Source organism: Heloderma suspectum, chromosome 2 (genome assembly GCF_057233095.1).
Source record: "Heloderma suspectum isolate Gila_16-S chromosome 2, 16-S_ref, whole genome shotgun sequence".
Classification (NCBI taxonomy): Eukaryota; Metazoa; Chordata; class Lepidosauria; order Squamata; family Helodermatidae; genus Heloderma; species Heloderma suspectum.
Window position 1 is genome coordinate 133,444,779 of NC_139459.1, and position 20,868 is coordinate 133,465,646.

A 20,868-nucleotide genomic window follows, 5' to 3' on the forward strand; every position below is an offset into this window, starting at 1 on the left:
ATAAACATAAAGGGCTGCACCATTTTGGGTGGGTCTAAATGTGATCCCTACTGCTGGTGACGCCAGTGCCTGGAGTAAAATTCAGGGTAGCCTCTATAATGTGTTAGGCATTTTAGAAAGTTGGTGAGGCATTCAGAGGCACTTAAGAGTAATGGAAGCGTACAGTCAGGGTCAGAAATATTAGAACAAGGATAACTGTTTTGGCAGTTGGCCTCTGTACACCACCACATTGAAGTTGAAAGGAAACACCCAGATGGGAGCAAAGTCAGGACTTTCAGCTGTAATTCAAGGGGTTTGACACAAGTGGGGCACTAACTATTCAGGAAGTACAGCCAGTGGCATACACACACACCCATCGTTGGGGGCTCATAAGTAATGGAACAAACCAACATCATTTCATACTTAAGGATCACGTTTAATACCTGGATGAAAATCCTTTGCAGTCAGTGACTGAACCCATGGACATGACCAAATGCTGTGTTTCCTCCCTTGAGATGCTTTGCCAGGCCTTTACTGCAGCTGCCTTCAGCTGCTGCTTGTTTGTGAATCTTTCTCCTTCAGTCTTGTCTTCAGGAAGTGAAAAAAAGCAAGCTCTATTGGGTGGAGATCAGGTGACTGACTTGGCCATCGAAGAACATCCCACTTCTTTGCCTTGAGAAACTCTGGGGTAGCTTTTGCTGTATGTTTTCGGTCATTATCCATCTGCAATACGAAGTGGCGTCCTATCAGTTTGGCAGCATTCAGCTGAATCTGCGCAGAAAGTATAGCCCTATACACTTCAGAATTCATCCTGCTGCTTTTATCAGCAGTCAGGTCATCAATAAACACCATTGACCCAGTTCCATTGGCAGCCATACATGCCCATGCCATAACACTGCCTCCACCATGTTTGACAGATGATGTGGTATGCTTTGGATCATGAGCTGTTCCTTTCCTTCTCCATACTTTTCTCTTCCCATCAATCTCGTACAAGTTAATCTTGGTTTAATCAGTCCAAAGAATCTTATTCCAGAACTGGGCAGGCTTCTTTAGGTGTTTGCTGGCAAAGGCTAATCTGGCCTTTCTGTTCTTGAGCATTACCAGTGGTTTGCACCTTATTGTGAAGCCTCTGTATTTACATTCATAAAGCTGTCTCTTGACTGTAGATGTTGACAATGACATGCCCACCTCCGCAAGAGCATTCTTGACCTGGCTAGATGTTGTGAAAGGTTTCCTCTTCACCATGAGCAGAATTCTGCGGTCATCCACTTTAGTTGTCTTCCGTGGTCTTCCAGGCCTTTTGCTGTTGCTGAGCTTGCCAGTTAATTCCTTCTTTTTCAGGATGTTCCAAACTGTTGTGTTGGCCACTCCCAATGTTTTTGCTGTCTCTCTGATGGGTTTATTTTGTTTCTTCAGCCTAATGATGGCCTCCTTCACTTGCATGGACAGTTCTTTGGACCTCATGTTGGGAGTTCCAGTGAACAGCCACCAAATAGAAATGTAACACTCAGAACCACCTCCAGGCGTTACATCTGCTTGATTGGTCATGGGGTACCCAGGAAACAGGCCACACCTGGCCATGCAGCTGCTTGTCAGCCATTCGTTCCATTACTTATGAGCCACCAACGATGGGTGTGTGTGTATGCCACTGGCTGTGCTTCCTGAATGGTTAGTGCCCCACTTTTGTCAAACCTTGACAAACCTTGAATTACAGCTGAAAGTTCTGACTTTGCTCCCATCTGGGTGTGTTTCCTTTCAACTTCAGTGTGGTGGTATAGAGGCCAACTGCAAAAACAGTTATCCTTGTTCCAGTATTTCTGACCTTGACTGTATGTGTTTCTGCACCATTTCCAAGCACATCATCAAAAACATGGCCCACATGGGAGTTTTTCTACCATGCCCCCCTCCATCTTTTTGCTATTTTTGTTTACTATAGCATCCAGCCTGAAAAAGAGTCATACAGAGCTTCTTGCCTATTTTGTAAGTTTTGGTTGGGCCTGATAAAAGTATTATTCTGTGGATGTTTTGATTTAAAAAAAAAATTGAATGGAATTTAGAATTAGTTGACCTTTGCTGAACAGGACTTACCAGTGTGTAAACATTATGTAATGTATTGTTGGCAATGGGGAAGAGCACTGCTAGATAATATAGTACTTTATGAAGGGCTTTGTGGAACCTCTGCTTTAATCCTACTTCAGGCTAACTGTAGAAAAAAAAATACCTCTAGTGTGAAAACCTCCTCCGATAGGGAAGATGGAAAAGTCAGAGTAGGGTGAGAGAGAAAAGGATAACATAGAAAGATACTTTTCAGTTGTTTAGAGCACAATCCTATGAGACCCCAAACCAGGGGGGAACGTGGAGAGGAACTGTAGGTGCGTTTCTACCTCCCATCCCTCCAATAAAACATTTTGAGCTAGACGGGCCTCTGAGACTAACTGACTCATCTGGCTGGGGGTTGGAGCTGAAAGGCTAGTGGATCTACGGCCTCTCCTCTTCCCTCCCATTGGCCTGCCCCCTTTCCTTCCTCCCTGCCCTCTTCTGAGGTCACCACACCAACCTTGGAAGAGGAAGCTGTCATAGAACTTTCTGCCGGAGGCGGGAGATGATCTTTGATTGGATCTACTCCTCTGCATTTGGAAGTTCTGTCTCCAGCCATGGAGGAGGGGATTTGCGTCCCATGGCACCTCAGATGCTGCCTAGAGGCCATAGGAATGCTCTCTTATAGTCTTAGGATTACTGATTTGTTTTCTTACTGATGATTATTATTAACATGTTAAAGGGCAGTCTGACCCAACTTGGTACTCTCTAGTTGTGTTGGACTACAGCTTCCATTATCTCCAGCTAGAATGGCCAATGGCCAGGTTGGGGAAGGCCATGTCAAGATAATTGATTAATAGCTTCTGTTTATGAATAATTATTTATTCATTTTTTCAAAACAACTATCTCTGCTTTTTCCATGTGCCTGAAGTAAAATTACTACCAGAATATCTCTTTTGTGTCTTGACAACCCCTTCTCAAGTGTGTCCCAGATTGCTGGCCATTAATTTTGTTTCATAATATCTCATGGGAGCCACTGAAAATCAAATCTACTCCTATCTGTGTAGCCCCATCTTGGTTTCTGTTAATTGCATGGCACAGGAATTACACAGCATGGATTCTGTTTCTTAGTCTTGCTATGCTGTGATAGGAACTTGAGAACTGTCTTTTATACAGATAGATAAATGACTTTAATAACACTGTACATTTGTAATTTGTAATGGCCCTTTTCACCTTTTTACTTGTTTTTTGGGGCCTCCCCCCCCAATATTTTGCATTTATTTTTTCACATTTACTTTTGCTTTGAGGCTGTTGCAAGGAAAACAACAGATAGCTTGATTAGTTAGGCCAACCATGTACGACGCCAACAGCTGCCTTGGTGATTTGCCAGGAATCCAACAGCTCTGCTTACTTAGGAATTTGCATAATGTTATAAACAAAAAATAAATAAATCTGGATGCAAACATAATGGCTACAAAACACCATTTGTTATGCTAAAAACAATAGGTGGTAAGTTAAACAACCCTGTCTCTTTATTGTGAAAGTGAGTGACAGCTACTCCAGAGCACTCTTAAATAAGGAGAGTACGCAAAATGAGCCCAAACTGCAACAGTAAAAACATTCCCTTTAGTTCCTATTCCCAGGAGAAATTGTAACGTACAGCTTGATAAGAAATGCAATTCTTAGGCTATGTTGAAGTCTGTTTGTCCTGGAGTATGAAAAAGACCACATGTGCCTTATCTCCACAAAGGAATGCATTGTGTGGCTTAATTTAATGAACTTCTAGTAAAACATGAATACTTCTAAAATTCATATTTTTATGTCTAGACTCTAGAATTGTGACATGTAGAATGATTTTCAAGAACTAATATGTGCTCTTTCTGAAGTTGCCTATGATTTAAGGATGAAAATTAATAATATTTATTAAACCCTTCCTCCAAAGAGCCCAAGACAGTGCATAAAGAATTATGCAATGTTATCTTCAGAACTACCCTTTGAAGCTGAGAGATAGTGACTTGCCCAAGGCCAGTGCTGGCTCTGGGTTTTGAGGGCCCTTGGGCAATATGCAGTCAGTAGATCCCCCTCCCTGAGTGTAGGGATGGTGGAGAAATCTGCTCAGTTTACATTTAAATGTAAATTTACCTGATTTAAAATGTTCAAACCAATATGCGAACTGAAATTCAATTATCCTTCAAAAATCGCACTTCTCCAAATTTTGCAGTGGAGCTTTCCAATCCAAGATGTGTATGAAAATGTGTATATTAGAGAAACGTCCACTCAAAAATGTGTATATTTATGTAAAATAATGTTAAAATACATTATATTAGGAAAATTGCTTACCCAAAATATGTATATTAGGCAAAATTGCATACAAAAATGAACGTATTAGGAGAAATGCACACAAATGCTTATGAATATTTCATGCATTTTTTTTTTTTAAATACCAGTTTTGGAAGAACCAAACTTAAGATTGGAAGCATGAGAAAATGAGGTAAACCAAAGCTGACAGATTCATCTGTCCTCACCTGCGTGGGTCCCCTCTTCTTCCTCACCACTACCAATTAAGTGACCCTTGTTCTTGGGATCCAATCTGCATGGTACCACAGTGGGTGAGGCAAGCAGAGGCTGCTTCTCCTTTTCTTCACTACTTGCTGAGAGGGCAAGTGAAGAATAGGCAGCAACAGCAAACAGGAGAAGTAGGAGAGCCTTGAGTAGTTGGCAGTGGGTCCTCTGCTGAGGCATGAACTTGGCAAATGCTCAGTGATGCTGACCCCTGAAACCAGTCTTGCCCAAGGATATTTAATGAAAAGCATAGATGAATAAGGATTTGTACCCTGGTCTACTCTGTCCAAGTTAGTTGAATGCATACAACATACAACTCTGTTAGGTAGGGCAAATTTATAAGGGTTTTCTTTCCTCATCAGTCGTTTGAAAAATCAAAGAAATGTATACAAGTTTTTGGGTTTGTTTGTTTTTTAAAAACCTGTCTCATAATTATGAGAAATGAGTTATTATGTTGGTTTCTTTCTTTTCTATTTTTAACTTTTATTAAATAATCTTCATCCAGGGTTATCATCGTCATATATAAACAGAAGAAGACAAACACATTTCTAACCATAACAAAGTGGTCAATACAGTCTCAACAATTATACCTAAAAGAGGCTCTTCCTTTTCTTCTCATAGTCTCCCAGCAAGGGGAAAACCAAAGACGGCTCTACAGAGAACTACTGAAAAACTACAATCGCTTGGAACGGCCTGTAGCGAATGACTCACAACCTCTTGTAGTAGAGCTGCAACTGTCATTGCTGCAGATAATTGATGTGGTAAGTTGGCCATAATTCAGCTTCCTGCTCCTGAACAGCTCTTAAGCAAAACGGGCTTTAAATTGCTGGTGCAGAGCATTGATCCAGTGCTGGTACATGTGAACAAGGTTCTCTTTCAAGACCAATTAAACAGATCTGTTTTCCCAGAACACGTTTTAAACCACCTTGTTGTACTACTATCAGGATAGTTAAAGAACAGCAAAATGATGGGTTTTCCCCATCTTTCCAGACTTCTTTATGTCTGGAGTGGGATTTTAATCATCTTAAGCTAATTATTCCATAGTGTATATTTCTTGTAAAGAAAGTCCCATGTGGTCAGATTAATATTTCTCCATGGCTTGGTAGCAACTTAGATTTTAAAACAGAGGTAGGAGGAAGCAAGGGAGAGGGAATCCTCCAGAAGAATCGCTAAGAGTTTTTCCCTTCATAAAGACCAGTGGGAAAACTGTAGCCCTCAAGATATTGTTGGGCTACAAATCCCATCACCCCAACCATTGGCCATGCTGGCTGGGGCTGATGGGAGTTGTAGCCCAACATCATCTGGAGGGCTACAGGCTTTCCACCTCTATTTTAAAGTAATTCAAAATATGAATGTATGAGAATGTTTTGGAAAATAACAACAAATATATTGTTTTATTTTAAAACACACATTCTGCTTTTCTTCCAAAAAGTGCACTACCATAATAAAAATATAGCACACCTAGGAAAGAGTGTGTTCAAAATTTCCCGAGTCTTGGTCCTCCGGTTGGAACCAATGTCGCTCTGGTAGCATCCCACGGACTCTCTGCTGGAGCTTTCTCAAATCGCTTTTTAAAAGATTGAAAAATCTGTTCATCTCCCCCCTGGAATTAAAAGGGGGGGGCAAGGCAGCTCTGGAAAACATCTTGGAGAAAAGTACCCCCCATGAGATAGTGGGGGGGCTGGATTCCAGGATTATCTCCCCAGAGCTTTACCAATGCAAAAAGCTGTTCTGAAACTCCTATTTCATAGGAGAAAACAGGGCTGACGTGTTCCATAATAATATATGCTTTAAGAAATATCAACAACTCCTGAGGGATGATTTAAGAAATATTAACAATATTTGAGAACATCTGAGGACCTGCAAGATATGTTTAAGAGAAACATAACTATACCAAGGAGAAGAAAGGGGCTGACATCACCACCGACTCCCCCCGTACCTAGGGACGTCAGAGAACTCCGCCACGGATCTCAGTGAAGCCGAATGCCAGTGCATTTGGCCCCCCGAAATCCATGACGGAACGAAGCCCCCCGCCCCACCACCCCACGAAAGGCGTGCGAAATGGAGCACTTACCTGGTGCCGTTCGCGCTGCGAATGGCGGCCGCAGATGCGGCCGCCATTCACTTCTTCATTTTTGCCATGATAGGCTACATAAGTATTTACGCAGCCTATCATGGCAAAAAAAGGGAACGCAAATGGCGGCCGCCTCCGCTATTTGCGTCCGCAGGCTCCAGACGCCTGTGAATGCACCCGGCCAGCGGCTCCGCAGAGTTGCCACAGAGCGGAGCCGGCCGGGTTAGGATTTTGGGGGGAGGTGCGGAGTGCCTCCCCCCCACCGCGAATCACCCCTGCGAAAAGGTAAGTGACTTTAGTACATCCCTACCCGTACCTCCTGTGTCAAAACTTTCGAAAACAGAAGATATAGGGGAATTATTTACTCTGATAAAGACTTTATCTTCGCAATTTATGGAGCAAGCCAAAATGTTGGATTTAATCCAAAATTCCCTCACCGCCTTGCAAGGAGCTGTGGATCTAATTAATGCGTCATGGCAAAAAATGGAGATGAAAATTAACAAGCTAGAAGACCGAATGGCAGGGAATGAAGCTACAACACAACTATTTTTAAAAAATATCTATGACAGAATTTCTCAACTGGAGGTCTTCACGCGAAGATCATTGTATTGGGATTAAAAATCTGTCTAATGATGTAAAATTGCCTATTTTTGTGGATAAAATTTTGCATGAGATACTCCCTATCTCATCTGATTATTTACTTGATATTGAGCAGGCATTTCGTGTGCCAACTGCTAAAGGGACTGACTATACGATCATAATCCAATTTGCAAAAGTCTCCGCAAAGAATTCTATCCTGCATTTGGCAAGGGAGGCTGGAAGCCTTTCCTGGAAACAAGATGAAGTTATGTTATTTCCAGACTACATCAAAGAGGTGGCGAATAGAAGAAGGCAATTTATCAAAGTGAAAAATATGGCAAAACAAATGAACTTACAATATTGTTTAAAATATCCTGCTACAGTTTGTATTGTGTCTGAAGGTCAGATGAAGAAGTTTCTAAATCATGACATGGCGGAGGCATGGCTGAATGTAAAAATGCATGAGATTTCTGTTACAACCCCATGAACTGGAATCTTTAAACAAACTTTGTTAACTGCTTGTGTTTAGTCTACATGATCCAGGCTAGGTCAGAACATAAATGATTATACATATATTTGTTTATTCTCTTTCATCTTTCTTTTTTTCTTGCTTATATTTTTATTTCAAAATAGATATGGTATGCTGTATTTAAATTTACTGTTTGAGGGTAATTGTGCACATGCATTTATATATAAAATATATTACTGATTGTTGAAGGTTTATTTTAAGTTTTATTATTATATAACACTATATTTCTTTTAATTATTATTATTAATATAGGCTACTGGGAATGAACTGTAGACCTGTTTCTTTGATATAAGATTGATGATATGCTATTGAAATGTAAGGTTGTTTATTATACTGTAAGATTGTTAAGGTTATAGATATAGTTTTTAAAATAGAATGGCATCAGAGGCCGGGGGGTATAGGAGTGTAAACTTAATTCTTTAAAGGAGAGGGAGAGGGGGAGGGAGGGGGAAAGAATCTTCTTTTACTTTACTTCCTTTCCTCTCTTTTCCTTTTTTTTTTTGCTTTTCCCTTTTCTTTTTGTTATTGTTGTGTCCTCATCAGAATATTGTATTGCTGGGAAACTGTAGTATTGATCAGGTTGTTGGTATTTTTGGTATTGTTTATTTCATTTATAAAGATAAAATAAATACAAATATATTCAAAAAAGAAAAGAAAATTTCCCGAGTCTTCTGCATCTGACTCTATGTGGGTACTTTGACTATAAAGCTTAACCATAAGGGAATTACATGTGGATAATTTTGCCTGTCAAAAATGGTTTTGTCAATTTGCCCCTAATGATTGTAAGCATGGAACTTTGTGGCCGGGTGCTAGTTGTTCTGCTTTAATTAACCCAAAGTAAAAGGAGTGAGCCTAGATGTATGTTGAATGTAAATAGTGGGAATTGACTTTGGTTACTGAGAGTATCATTGATGGGTGGTCACACCTCCCTCCTGCACATTGTATTTGGAATGAATCCAGCCCCCCAACCCCCATTAGAATTAATTGAGTGGACATCTGCTACTATAGATGTCTGGAAGTTAATTCAATTTTGTTCTTGCATTAATTTTGAATCAGCAAACCCTCTAATGATGTTAGTGCAGCAGGGCCTAAAGGTTTCTCTGAAACCTACACCCCTCCTGACTTGCATGGAATCTTTTCTGCCTTCATTACATCATGTAAAGTGGTAGGGTAACTGGCAAAGAAGGTCCCACATAGGTCAGGAGGGGTGAAGACTGTAGGGTGGCCTCTAGGCCCCATGCACTCCTAACAATATAATCAGGAATATACAGAACTAGGGTAGCCACTTATACATCACCAAAAAGAGGACAAAAGAAAGCACATACTTGCATAAAATTTGTCTGTGCTAATTTATATAATTTATATATGTAGATGCAAATTTGGAAAGAACGATGATCATTTAAATAGAAATACATCTCACTATAGTGATAAAGACTGTGACCAGGTGACCTGTGTGCCTGGCCTGGTCAGTTTGCTGTTGAGAGCAACTTCAAGGCCCCTGCTCTCCATTCTAAGGATTCTTTATCTTTAAACCAGACTTGGACTGGACAGCCCTTTGAACAGAGAGCACCTCCAAACATAAGACTGTCCTCTGACAGTACTCAGATAGAGGATGGTACTGTATAAAGTAGGATACATGGCCACCCTATGCAGAAGCCTAGAGATTTCTGAGCTTGCAGTTTCTCTCCTGATACTCACTGGGCTCTGTCTACTGGCCTTCCCTCTTTACAGAATCATCTGAGGAGGCAGGAGCAGTGTGAAACTAGGTGGACACTTGGTCTGATCCAGCATGGTTCCTCTTACATTCTTATGTGAGAGGCACAGTGAGTTCTGAGGCGTCTAGGCCACTGCTTCTTCATTCTGATGTCATTAGGAGCATGCAGGGCCAAGAGGCTTTTTGTACCTTTTCAGTCACTTTTCGGAGTCTGCAGCCTTCACATGGATTCCAAAGTAATCTTCCTAAATCTGATGGGCATATCCAGACCTTTTCCAGTTCTGTCCCAAATGCCACCAAACGTTTGGACAATAAATGAATTATGTGAACCTCAGGACATGCTTTGATGGTCATTGTGCCTCCTTCATTGCCTGCTACAATGTTTAGTCAACATTGTGGGAAATCAAATGTTCCTGGAAAAGGCAGGTACTTATTCTCACAGCTGTTCTGTGCATGCTATGGAATCCAGCAATACAGACTGCACAGCTGGCATGGGTCCCACATGATTTCCTGCCAACTTCAGAATGGGATGTGTGTGTCATGTCCTGAAGGCCCCTATAAGGATCAGAAATGGAAACAGGGTGTGCTCCTTACTGCTGTTCAGTATTAGACCTCTCTGTACACTCCGTAACTGCTAAGATGCTCTTATTTGAAAGAAGCTGATCTAATTACTTGATGTCTGTTGTAAATTGTGTGTGCCTGAGTTCTGTCTCTTAACCAGACTGTTATCTAATTGTAATTGAGGACCAGAGGGACCTTGATTAGGTGTTTCCCAGAATGTTAACACATGGTTTTATCACTGTGGAATACTAAATGCGACTCTGAAATGTGCAGATGTCCCTGATGTTTCAGAAGTAATTTGTTGATTAATTATGAAGCTTTTTAACAATTTTATGCAGGAGTATCTTGTATATTGAAAGAAATTATGAGCCACGTGTTCCTATAAATGATTAATCAGATGCTGTTCCCTGAGTTTTCTGCAAAGCTATACTTGTGACTTGTGTGCACCGCTTGCCTTGCAAATGTGTGGACTGTTTACTGTTTAGCTTAGAAGCTGGAAGTCCTCCAATGGATATAGGAGGCTAATATGTCATGTCATGAGCAACGTTTGCAGTGAGGCAGATTTATGAAATCAAAGCCATCCTTACCTCAGTTCACCACAGCTGTGAAAGACCCTCTGTTGGGTGTCCTTCGTTTAAGAAAATCTTACCTCTCTACACTACCACTGCTACAGAGCATCTCTTACTTCTGAAATATCCCAACGTTCATAGGTAGAGCCCTTCAGGTTGAACAGGTATCTCAAGATTGTGATTATGATTATAATGGTTATTATTACACGTAGGCAATTGTGTATTTATTATTTTAAAGGAAAACGTCAGCTCTGTCAAGCAGTTCACCAAATAGGGCTTAAAACCATAGAGTATAAAATATAATAAAACATGATGCAAAAAGCTAACAAAGTAAAAAAAAAACAAAACCCAGAATAAAAGTGAAGTAAAATCTAAGGTAGAAACAATCAGCGCTGCAAGATCTAAAAAGCACTAACACAGTTTTAAAAAACTGAATGACTAAAAAGCCTGGGAGAATAAAAAGGTCTTTACCTGGCACTGAAAAAAATACAACATAGGCACCAGGTGGGCCTCCATGGGGAGGGCATTCCACAGCCAGAGCACCACTGAAAAGGCCCTCTTCTGAAGAGGCTGCCCATCTACCTCATTTGGTGGCAGCATCCAGAAGATGATTTTAAGGTCCAGGCAGATATGTATGGGAGGACACAATCCTTCAGGTAGTCTGGCCTGAAGATGTATTTATGTATTAAAGATTTTTGTACACCATTCTTTTTCTAGTTCTGGAACACAAGGCGGCGAACAACACAAACACCAAAACAACTATCAAGTATATAAATATAATATAAACATCCTTCAGATCACAGTATGTTAGAATACAATAAAACAGCAGCAATAACTTTCACTAGGACCGCTTTGAAGGTTAATACCAGCACTATGAATTGAGCCCAGAAATGGACTGGAAGCCTGTGGAGATCACAAAGCACTGGTGTAATATGATAATATAGGCCAGTCCCTGTTTAACAATCTTGTTGCCCTATTTCGGACCAGTTGAAGTTTCCAGACCATCTTCAAAGGCAGCCCCACCTATAAGATATTGCAGTAGTCCAAGTCCCTATCATTCTGACGTGTGTATTTGTGTATGCCAGAGGTGTTGAACCTCTTTCAGCCTGAGGACTGAATTCCATTTTGGAGAACCATTGAAGGGCCAATGGTGGGCAGTGCTGGAGGCAAACAGGGCAGGGCCAAATTCCCCAAAATACTAGCATACTTTAGCTTACAGCTCTTACTGCCAGTACTACACCTTTGGAGAGGACTTTCAACCTTTTAGAATGGGGTAAAAATATGCACAAAAGCCAGGAAGCCACCAAGTGATTGGTGGTTGGGGGAAAGGAGGTGGGCCGGGGGAGGGGGCATGACTATCTGGAGAACTGCAGAGGGCCAGATTGGAACTCCAGAAGGGCTCCTGGACTTGAGGTTCTGCACCCCTGCTGTATGGAATATATGTTGTGGGGATTCTGAGGGGTTGGAAATCAGGCACAGAGACACATTCCACCCCTCCTATGAGGTCCCTGTAATGGAGGCCAGGCAAATGACTGTGGGTGGGCTTTGCCCTAGTGAAACTTTGTTCCCAAATTCAGCACTTTGTTTTTCCTTATATGTGTGAATGGTAATTATTCCTTTATATGGGAAATAGTAAAAGGCTGGACTTGAGGCCACCATTAGAGTAAGGGATAAACTTGCCCCCAGTGACACTGGTATTAGCCCTGGGAGAGAAGACCCCATTGCCACCAACTGAAGCCTCCCTTCTGGGGCTAACAGCCGATGGAGGGGGATGTTGTTGTCAGAACTGTGGTGTGGGAGAAAGCATTAACTGCCTCTCCCCATATGGCATGGTTCTGACGAAAATTGCTTTCTCCCTCATCTGCTGTAAAAAGCCCAACTGCAAAAGTAAGTGATGCATTTGGCACCATGTTTGCTTTGGCCCTTAAACCGAGGTTTTTCCTATCATCGTTCACTTGATCCTTTTAATTGGATATGCCAGGAATTGAACCAAGAACCTTCTGCATAGAAAGCATGTCCTTTAACACTGAGCTGTCCCTCCCTAAGGAACATTTCTGTGTGGCCCCTATTTAAAATCATACAGTTTCCAGTGAGGCCAGGACCTTCTGCCTTCAAAGGGTGGAGCTTTTTGCCCCAAGTCAGGCTCTTTAGAAGCAAAAAGCCTAGGGTCAGTGCCTAAGCAGTCCAGAATCTGGTCTAAAATATATTTTTAATTCCACAGAGTCTCCTTTCCATCACAGAAAGCTAGGGGGGAAAAATAAAACAACTCAAAACTCCATTATTTTTATTTCTTTTTTCTTTTTCCCTGAGATATTGCTAAGAGATAAGTCCCTCTGTCAGTACAAAAAGTAAATTATAAAACCCTGACTTACTTGGTGTAACCTGTGTGCTAGCGTCAGCAAAGTTTTTGTTTGATCTATGTGAGATTATTATTCTTTTATTTAGAAGTCTCCCAAAGATAGCAAACAATGAAAATGTCTTTGAAAATGTCTTTGAAAAGTATGTTAGAGATAGGGCAGACAATGCAACTGAGAGGCATGCCATGGCTTTATTTAAAATCACCAGAAATTCTCTCAGATCTTAGCTAATACTAATGCAGCTACAACTTCCAGGGAAATCATAGACTAGTGAACTTCATATACTGCAACAAATGGTCAGGCCCTCCTGACCCTGCTTAAATTTCTGGTATAATCTAGGTGGCATACTAGGTATGCATTCTGTACTAGGTCTCTTCACTGAGGGTCAACCTACACATTACATTAATTGTGTAGTGTGTAGCTCAGGGTAATGGATTTTTTCTACTGCAGACTAAATGTGAATGACCCTGATTTGGATCAGGACCACTGCACACCAGGATATTAAGCCTTCCTCCCCCCCATGGCGGGGGGGGAGGGGGAAAAAACCTCCATTGATGCCAATGGAGACTGTTGGGAGGGAGGGGAATTTCAGGGGGGAAACTGTGTGTGTGTTTGTGTGAATTCAATCCTCCCCTCCTGGTGCATGTTGGTCCCAATCTGAATGAACCCTGCCCACAGTCTGCTACAACTGGAATTCAAATCATGATTCCACACCGCTTAATAATATAGTGCTATATTATCTGTCAAGAGCCTCATGTGGCACAGAGTGGTAGGCAGCAGTATTGCAACTGAAACTCTCCCCACGACCTGAGTTCGATCCCAGCGGAAGCTGGGTCTCAAGTAGCTGGCTCAGGTCAACTCAGCCTTCCATCCTTCTGAAGTCAGTAAAATGAGTACCCAGCTTGCTGGGGGAAAGGTAGTCACGATTGGGGAAGGCAATGGCAAACCACCCTGCTACAGTCTGCCATGAAAACGCCAGCGAAAGCAGCATCCCTCTAGGGGTCAGTAATGACTCGGTGCTTGCACAGGAGGAACCTTTCCTTTTCCATATTATCTGTCAATTCCTATCCCCCATGGCCATGATCCATCTATAATGTCTACTCAAAAGTAAGTCCTTTTGAGCAAAGGGCCCTTGCAACTTTAATTCAATGCTTCTTCCTTGTGGCTTCCAGCTCTAATAGCTTCCTGTTCCAACAGCTAGTGATAAATTGCTCCTTAATTCCCCAGTTCCTGTTTCCTGCTTCAATTGCTGTTTTCCTCTCTTTTTTCTTTTCTTTTTTTTAAATTTTCAAATAGCATGGGAGACAGGAACTATAATTCAGGGACAATGACTAATGCCATCTCGCACTGAACAGGAAGCAATTAAAGGCAACAAATGTACAGAGTAAGCTGCTGATTAAGGCTGTAAAAAGCCTCAATAATATTTTGCCAGGCCTTTCTGGACAAGCTGGTGCTGCAATTGCATGTTAAGTGTGTGTGTGGGGGGTGTGTGTGTGATCATCATAAATCAGGTATGGGAAAAGACAGGAATGCAACACAGAAAACCTTGGTGTGCATCAAACTGCCAATGATGCTGTTTGGGTTCTCCATAAGAAGTGAGTGAACAAAGGTTGGCAATTCCAGACTAAAAAACAGCTAGTGTAGAGGCAACCCTAGACACTCTTCTTCATCAGTCATGCATTTCATCTTTACAACTGCAGGGCCCTGCCCTGCCATGGGACAGGTTGCACAAAACAAGCAAAGTAGTGGCTAGGAACATAGGAGGGCAGTGAGATAATAATAAGTGAGAAGGGGTGGTAGTGAGATAATAATAGCTGGAAAGAGGAGCCAACAGCTTCAGAAAGCTTCTCATACTCACTGTACTTGCCATGTCCTGAACTCTGGCCATGTGGAACCTTCCACCTCCATTGCCAACCATGGTCAGTACCAAGCAAACTTTGGTATCAGTCTCTACTACCACCCCCAGCCCTTATGTTTTTCTGTAGCAACAACTCACATGATATAGCCACTAGATCCTAATGGCATCTGCTTTCCTCTGAGAGCTCTCAGAGAAAGGAAGATGATGTGTGAGAGAAAACAAGCTTTTTTTATGAAAGGGGAAAGGGGTGGGTCCAAGATGGCTTCGTGCTGTGGTAATATGTAGCACTGGCGGATTACTCTTGGTCAGGAGCAGAGGGCATGGTCAGTGTTTGAAGTGTTCTCATTTTTGCCTGCTTTGGCCACTAAGGCAACCCGTGCCCTTCTTGAGATGGGTACAAGCAGTGTTCTAAACACATAGATGCTCATTATGAAGATACTGTGAGGAGTGAGCAACTGATAGTCTACCAATATGAGACTGTGTCATAAATTAGTCATTGGTTCCAGTTTGCTCAATCCAAAGTTGCTTTGTTTGAGGAGCAGACTCTCAGTCTGGTCAAAAATGATCCCCAAATTGAGAGAAGAAAGTTTCATATAGCCCAGCAGGTCAGTCTGCTACCATTTAGAATGAAGTGGTGGAAGGCATCATTAATTTAAAAGGCAAATCAATTTTTTGCTTAGCTCAAGATTTTAAAATGTCACTGCATAAGAGGCACTTCCTGCCATGTGTAACGTGTGAATGCATTAATGAGGTTTTCAATTTATTTTTATTGGCCTTTTAGAAACCAGATCTCAAGTGGCCGCTGTTTTGAAATGGGCCATAAACCTTGACCTCTAGAGTATGTGAGTACAATGGAAGGTATCCTAACTTTAGCCTCAGGTCCTTTTTAGAGGGGGCAATTGCTCTGGGCTGCACACATAGAGGAGGCCACATCAGCACTGACAAACAGTAACACTCATCAGTGAAAATGTAACCCTTAGACCAGGAGTAATTTGTGTTTCCTCTTTGCTCTATTTACTAGGCCATTGACTTCAGGAAGGTTTTGCTCTTATTAAGCTGTTGTTTGACCTGCAGATTTAATCAACCTAATGTAATGTAACTCCTTTCCTCTTCCTCTCCTTCACACTTCCAGGCAGGCCAATAGCTTGGCTGGTAGCCTAGCAATCACCATAGTGTGGAGCAGCAAGGAATATTATTTACTGGCTCAGTCACAGACTTTAACTTTGTATTTTCTATTTATATTAGTTGATGAATCGTGAAAATAGGATCCCACATGAAAGGAGTACTCTACTTTGTTCACGAATCCAACAGTATTGTGTTTTTTCCCTTTGGTTTTTGTGACATCAAATCAAATCAACATACTGCTGTATTAAAATCTGATATTTATAGGCATTTTTGAAGAGACAATTATGCATGTCTATTCCCCCACCCTCCTCTACCAGGAAAAAAGAACACATTGATGTAGAGTGCATTGAAAAGGAAGGGAGGAGCCTTAGTTGAACATTCAGCCCCCAGGCCTCTCAGAATCTTCAAAAGGTCTGTCTAGCTAATTAGCAAGGGAGGGGGCTGCACAGATCATGGTTGCAATGGTCTGTCTACCTGATGACATTTAGGACAGAAGGACCACATGTGTATATTGAGAGAGATGAGTTGAGGGCTCGAACTCCACTTTTAAAAAAAGAAGCTGAGAGTAGGGATGGGCTGATCAGTCTATTTCTGGTCCATGTTAGTTTTGCATGTTTTCTTCCTAAGCCCTTCCATCTCTTTTCTGCATTAATGTCTGAATCTTTTAAAAAGTCTGTATTTAAATACTTACTTTTAGGGCACAATCCTATGGGGATAGTCGGCTGCCTCCAGACTTGGAGGCGGCTGACTATCCAATGCAGAGCAGGTGAAGTGTGGAGGGGGTCTTCTCCTCTGCGCTCTGGCTGCCCTGCTTTTGTGGCTAGATGGCCGATTTCAGCTGTCTAGCCAGGGGGTGTCAGAGTGGGGAAGGCTATATGGTGCATAGGAAGCTTCGAAATGGTGCTTCTGCAGTCCTCTCTCCTCCCTAACCCCAGGAATCCCCCCTTTTTGGCCACTCTGTGCTGCTCTTATGCATGTGGAGCTGGGGATGAACTGCACCGCCTATGAGGTGGTGGGGAGGGGACAGGGAGTCAGGTTTCAGGGAACCGAGCTCAGAGCACTGGCTCCGAGCTTGGTTCTCAGAAACTGAAAAATCCTATGGCCGTTTAGATGCTGTCTAGCAGCCATAGGATTGCACCCTTAATGTATTTTCTTGCAAAACACACATTTCTAAAGATATTTTCTCTCAAAGTACATATATATAAATGTATTTTCTCCTGAAATATACATTTTATATGCATTTTAGTTTTTTTTTAAATAAGGAACCGCACCATAAAATTAAGGGAAGTGCAAAATCCTAAGGATAACTGTGTTCCAATCCACATATCAGTCTATGAGATGCCAATCAGGTCAGTTTGTATCAGAACTTGCAAAGAATGAACTCCTCAAGCATCCTGATATGCGACAATACAAACCTGGAGTATATGGATTGGGAGGATTGGTTTTATGAACACTGGAAACTATGTGCATAGGCCTCTACGTCAATGTGATGTCCAACATGCATGTATTCCAGGGAGAAGGGGTGTAGGATGGGATCATCCTGTTTTCCCCACCCCCCATTGTGTGTAGAAATTGATGCAAATGTCTGCATAGGTCTAGAGTGAAATAGGCATATGTGTTACAGATGTTTAATCCCACTTGCTGGCTTAAACTATGAGTAGGACAAGAAATTCCATATTCATTTCCAAGGTGAAAAGAAATCCTCTCTTGGCACAAATCTGTCATGTTTATCCCCAAATGGGATTATTTGAGATGTCTAGAAGAGACTACTCCAGTTTGATGACTGAGTTAAATCTTCCTTTTTTCTGAGGTAGTCATGATTAAAAGTTTGGAAGTGATATGTCCTTCTAAGCATAATTCACGCTCCCTCATTTGAGGATAACAATGACTAAATCTGTGCTATGTTTTAGCATTTTGGGGTAGGGGAAACACCTGTCTACAATGTAAAAATAAATATTTCAAACTAAGTTGTATGGATTTTTTTTGATGCCGTTAATTGTATCATTAGAACTCTTCCAACAGAAGATATTTCTTTCTGAGGTTTCCAATAATTGCTGCATTCAGTGGTACCGAAGATTGCACATTGTGGGCAATGAGGTTAAAAGCTTCATTAGTCTCTTGGACCACAATACTTGCACAGTTTAAAATATTTAATCCATTTCAGAAAAAGGTTCGGATTGGTTGAAATGTCCAAGATACTGGCAAAACACCGCCCAGCCCCAGCCCCACCACCTTATCCTCAGTCCTCTTTTGTACTGACATGAAATGTACAGGCATTTTCCATGGGACTACTTCAGGACATGAATGCTCCTCTGTGAAAATGAGACCTTTTGTTCCATGCACAAAAAAATATAACTGCTAGAATATAATGGCACAAAAATTGTCAGTGAAGAAGATGGCAGCCCTAGAGACAAGACTGAGAGTCCATAGTGTAAGACATTTTTGAATACCATTTTATACCTCGGCAATTGTATGCATCTATCAATAAATTAATACAATCTCTGCAATCCCCAAATACCTCTAGCTTATGTGACAACATAGGGACTATAGTTCTGAAGCAGCAGAACAAAGTTCAAGGGCTGGAAGGGGCTTATATGACCATTTAGTCAGCCCATAATACCCAAACATCCCATGACAGATGTTTGTCTAGTCTGTTTTCTAAAGATCTTCAACTGATGGGATTTCACAGTTTCCCTTGACAATTTTCTCCATTTCCTGACTATGCTTGTCTTTAGAAAATTCTTCTTGATATTTAACCTCCTTCAGCTTAAGCCCTTGACCTCTTGTCCTTGAATGTACAGAGCAATTTCTTACCATCTGGTTCCCATGTTTGTAAACTGCCAATTGTTTTAGTTTTATTGTCCACCCTTCTTCTCTCATCTGGCTTCGTGTATGTGTTGGAACAGTAACAATGAATAATGAATACTTCAGAAATAACAGCTGGTGTCTCATTCCCTTTATTGCAGCACCTGCAGATTTTGGTGTGAAACGCACTGCTGAATACTTCAGATGACAAGTCACGCTAGGGAAACCAATACGCAAGTCACTGGCAGAATATGTACACGATATTCAGGTGACCGTGTTTAGAATCTTTAGTCACCGCACTGATGGTGCAGGTTGGAAACCACACACTTCCTACTGGGTTCCCAAGTAAAATGTTCCAGAACTATCTCAGAGTGTTCATTTTGAGGATTCATCTGTGAAGTATTGTCACCCTGGAGAGCTCTGTGCTTTGACCAAAGGCTTATTTGCACATGCCTGATCACCACTCAGTATCCGTCTCAGTGGCTTATCCATTGATGACTTGCAGCTGAATGTGCAAACAACTTCCATTGAATAGCATTGTGTTCAAGATGATATTTTTTTTACTTCAAACATTTCTATCCCACCTTTCAATTTACAAATGTAAGTTCTGATGGTGTTTTTTGCTCTCTCATTGTACTTTATGCAAATCATTGTTTGATGCTGAAGTCACTGGAGGGGAGAAAACACATGGGTGAATCAACCATAAGTGATGGGGCATGTCCACATTACAGATTGCAGCTGGTTTAGCACTCCTTTCCTTTTCCTAGGGAATAATGGAACTTGTAGTTCTGTGTGGAGCAAGGATAAGTATGGATCATGAAGGCTGTAATCCTGTGCGTATTATCCTGGAAGTAACCCTCATTTACACTGAGCGACATACTTCTGAATAAACATGCATAGGATTGTGCTGCACACAGGGCTGGCCCTAAATAGTGCCCTGGGCAAGAAATACCTTTGGTGCCCTGCCCCCCATGGTCAGTTTTGTAGGGCCACAAGCCACCCAAACAACCCAACAACAAGCCATGGGTTCTCAGGCTGGCTTGTGTTTGGGTAACCAACCACTCTGAGGAAACCATGCTGGGTTTGGATGGCACAAGAAGCCACCCTGAAACAAACAAGGCTGACAGCCCACTGTGGGTTGTCATGTTGTGCGAACCAGGTTAATGCCTTAAGCATTTATTTCCATTTTCATAATGTTGTCTTTGGACAGGCTTTGGATATTTAAAAACTCAATGGAGCATGCATTTCCCAGTTGAATTTGTGTCCTAAAAAGGCTAGTCATTATTTCTTTCTCTTTTTTTGTCTATGCCTTTCAATTCAAGAAAACTGACCCAAGGCTTAAGGAGAGCAACCCATAAATAAATAAATTTTAAAAATGTAAAAACCTATTGCAGTGATTAGTTTGCTAGATCAGACATGTTCAGGGTGGAATGGCCATAGGCTTTAAGCCTACAGCGCTTGGTATTCCTAGGAGGACTCCCATCCAAGTACTAACCAGTCTTGACGCTGCTTAGTTTCCAGGATCAGATGAGATTGGGTGTGTTCAGGGTGGTATGGCTGTAAGTGGTTGGTAGCTGAATGCAAAAAAGTTTGACCATTGCAGGAGCTTCTTTTGGTGTGCTCTTTTCTTTCTTGCAGCAAAATTGTGTCATGGTACTGAGTTGCTTCAAGGGATCGAGGGCGTGTGAAATCAACAGTACAATGTGCTCTCAATACATGTGCGTGCATGAAGTCTGTTTCTACACAAGAAGATAAAACTTCATCCTGTTCTAACCACAAGATTACAGCTTCTCCCTTTTCCCAAGGGAAAGAGGAAGAAACAGGCTATTTCTTGGCGGTTATAGTAGTGTAAAGAAGCTGAAAGGATCAGATAGATATAGCAGGGGATGGGGGGGAGGGAGCAAGTTGCCCAGGTAATGGGAAAAGGATGTTGGCAGTTGATGTGGAGGGAGGGGGAGAGAAAGAAGAGCAGAAAGGAAGGAGTCATGGCTGACAGAGAGGGAAGCTAAAGAAAGTCTTCATGAGAGGAAGAAGAAAACAAATGAAGAAGTTGAGAATAAGCACCTGAGACAGCAGAAGACCAAGAGTAAAAGATTTGATCAAGAAAGAGAGCAGTTAC

At 41.7% G+C, this 20,868-nt stretch overlaps 1 protein-coding gene across 1 annotated transcript in view; it reads left to right on the forward strand.

Annotated features, from left to right (window-relative positions):
* LOC146352768 (neuronal acetylcholine receptor subunit alpha-7-like) overlaps window positions 1-20,868 on the forward strand; it is a 126,305-nt gene that overhangs the window by 40,168 nt on the left and 65,269 nt on the right. The window contains exon 2 of the mRNA XM_084834829.1: window positions 5,200-5,339. Coding sequence (XP_084690955.1) covers window positions 5,200-5,339 — 140 coding nt within the window. The remainder of the gene's footprint in view (window positions 1-5,199; window positions 5,340-20,868) is intronic.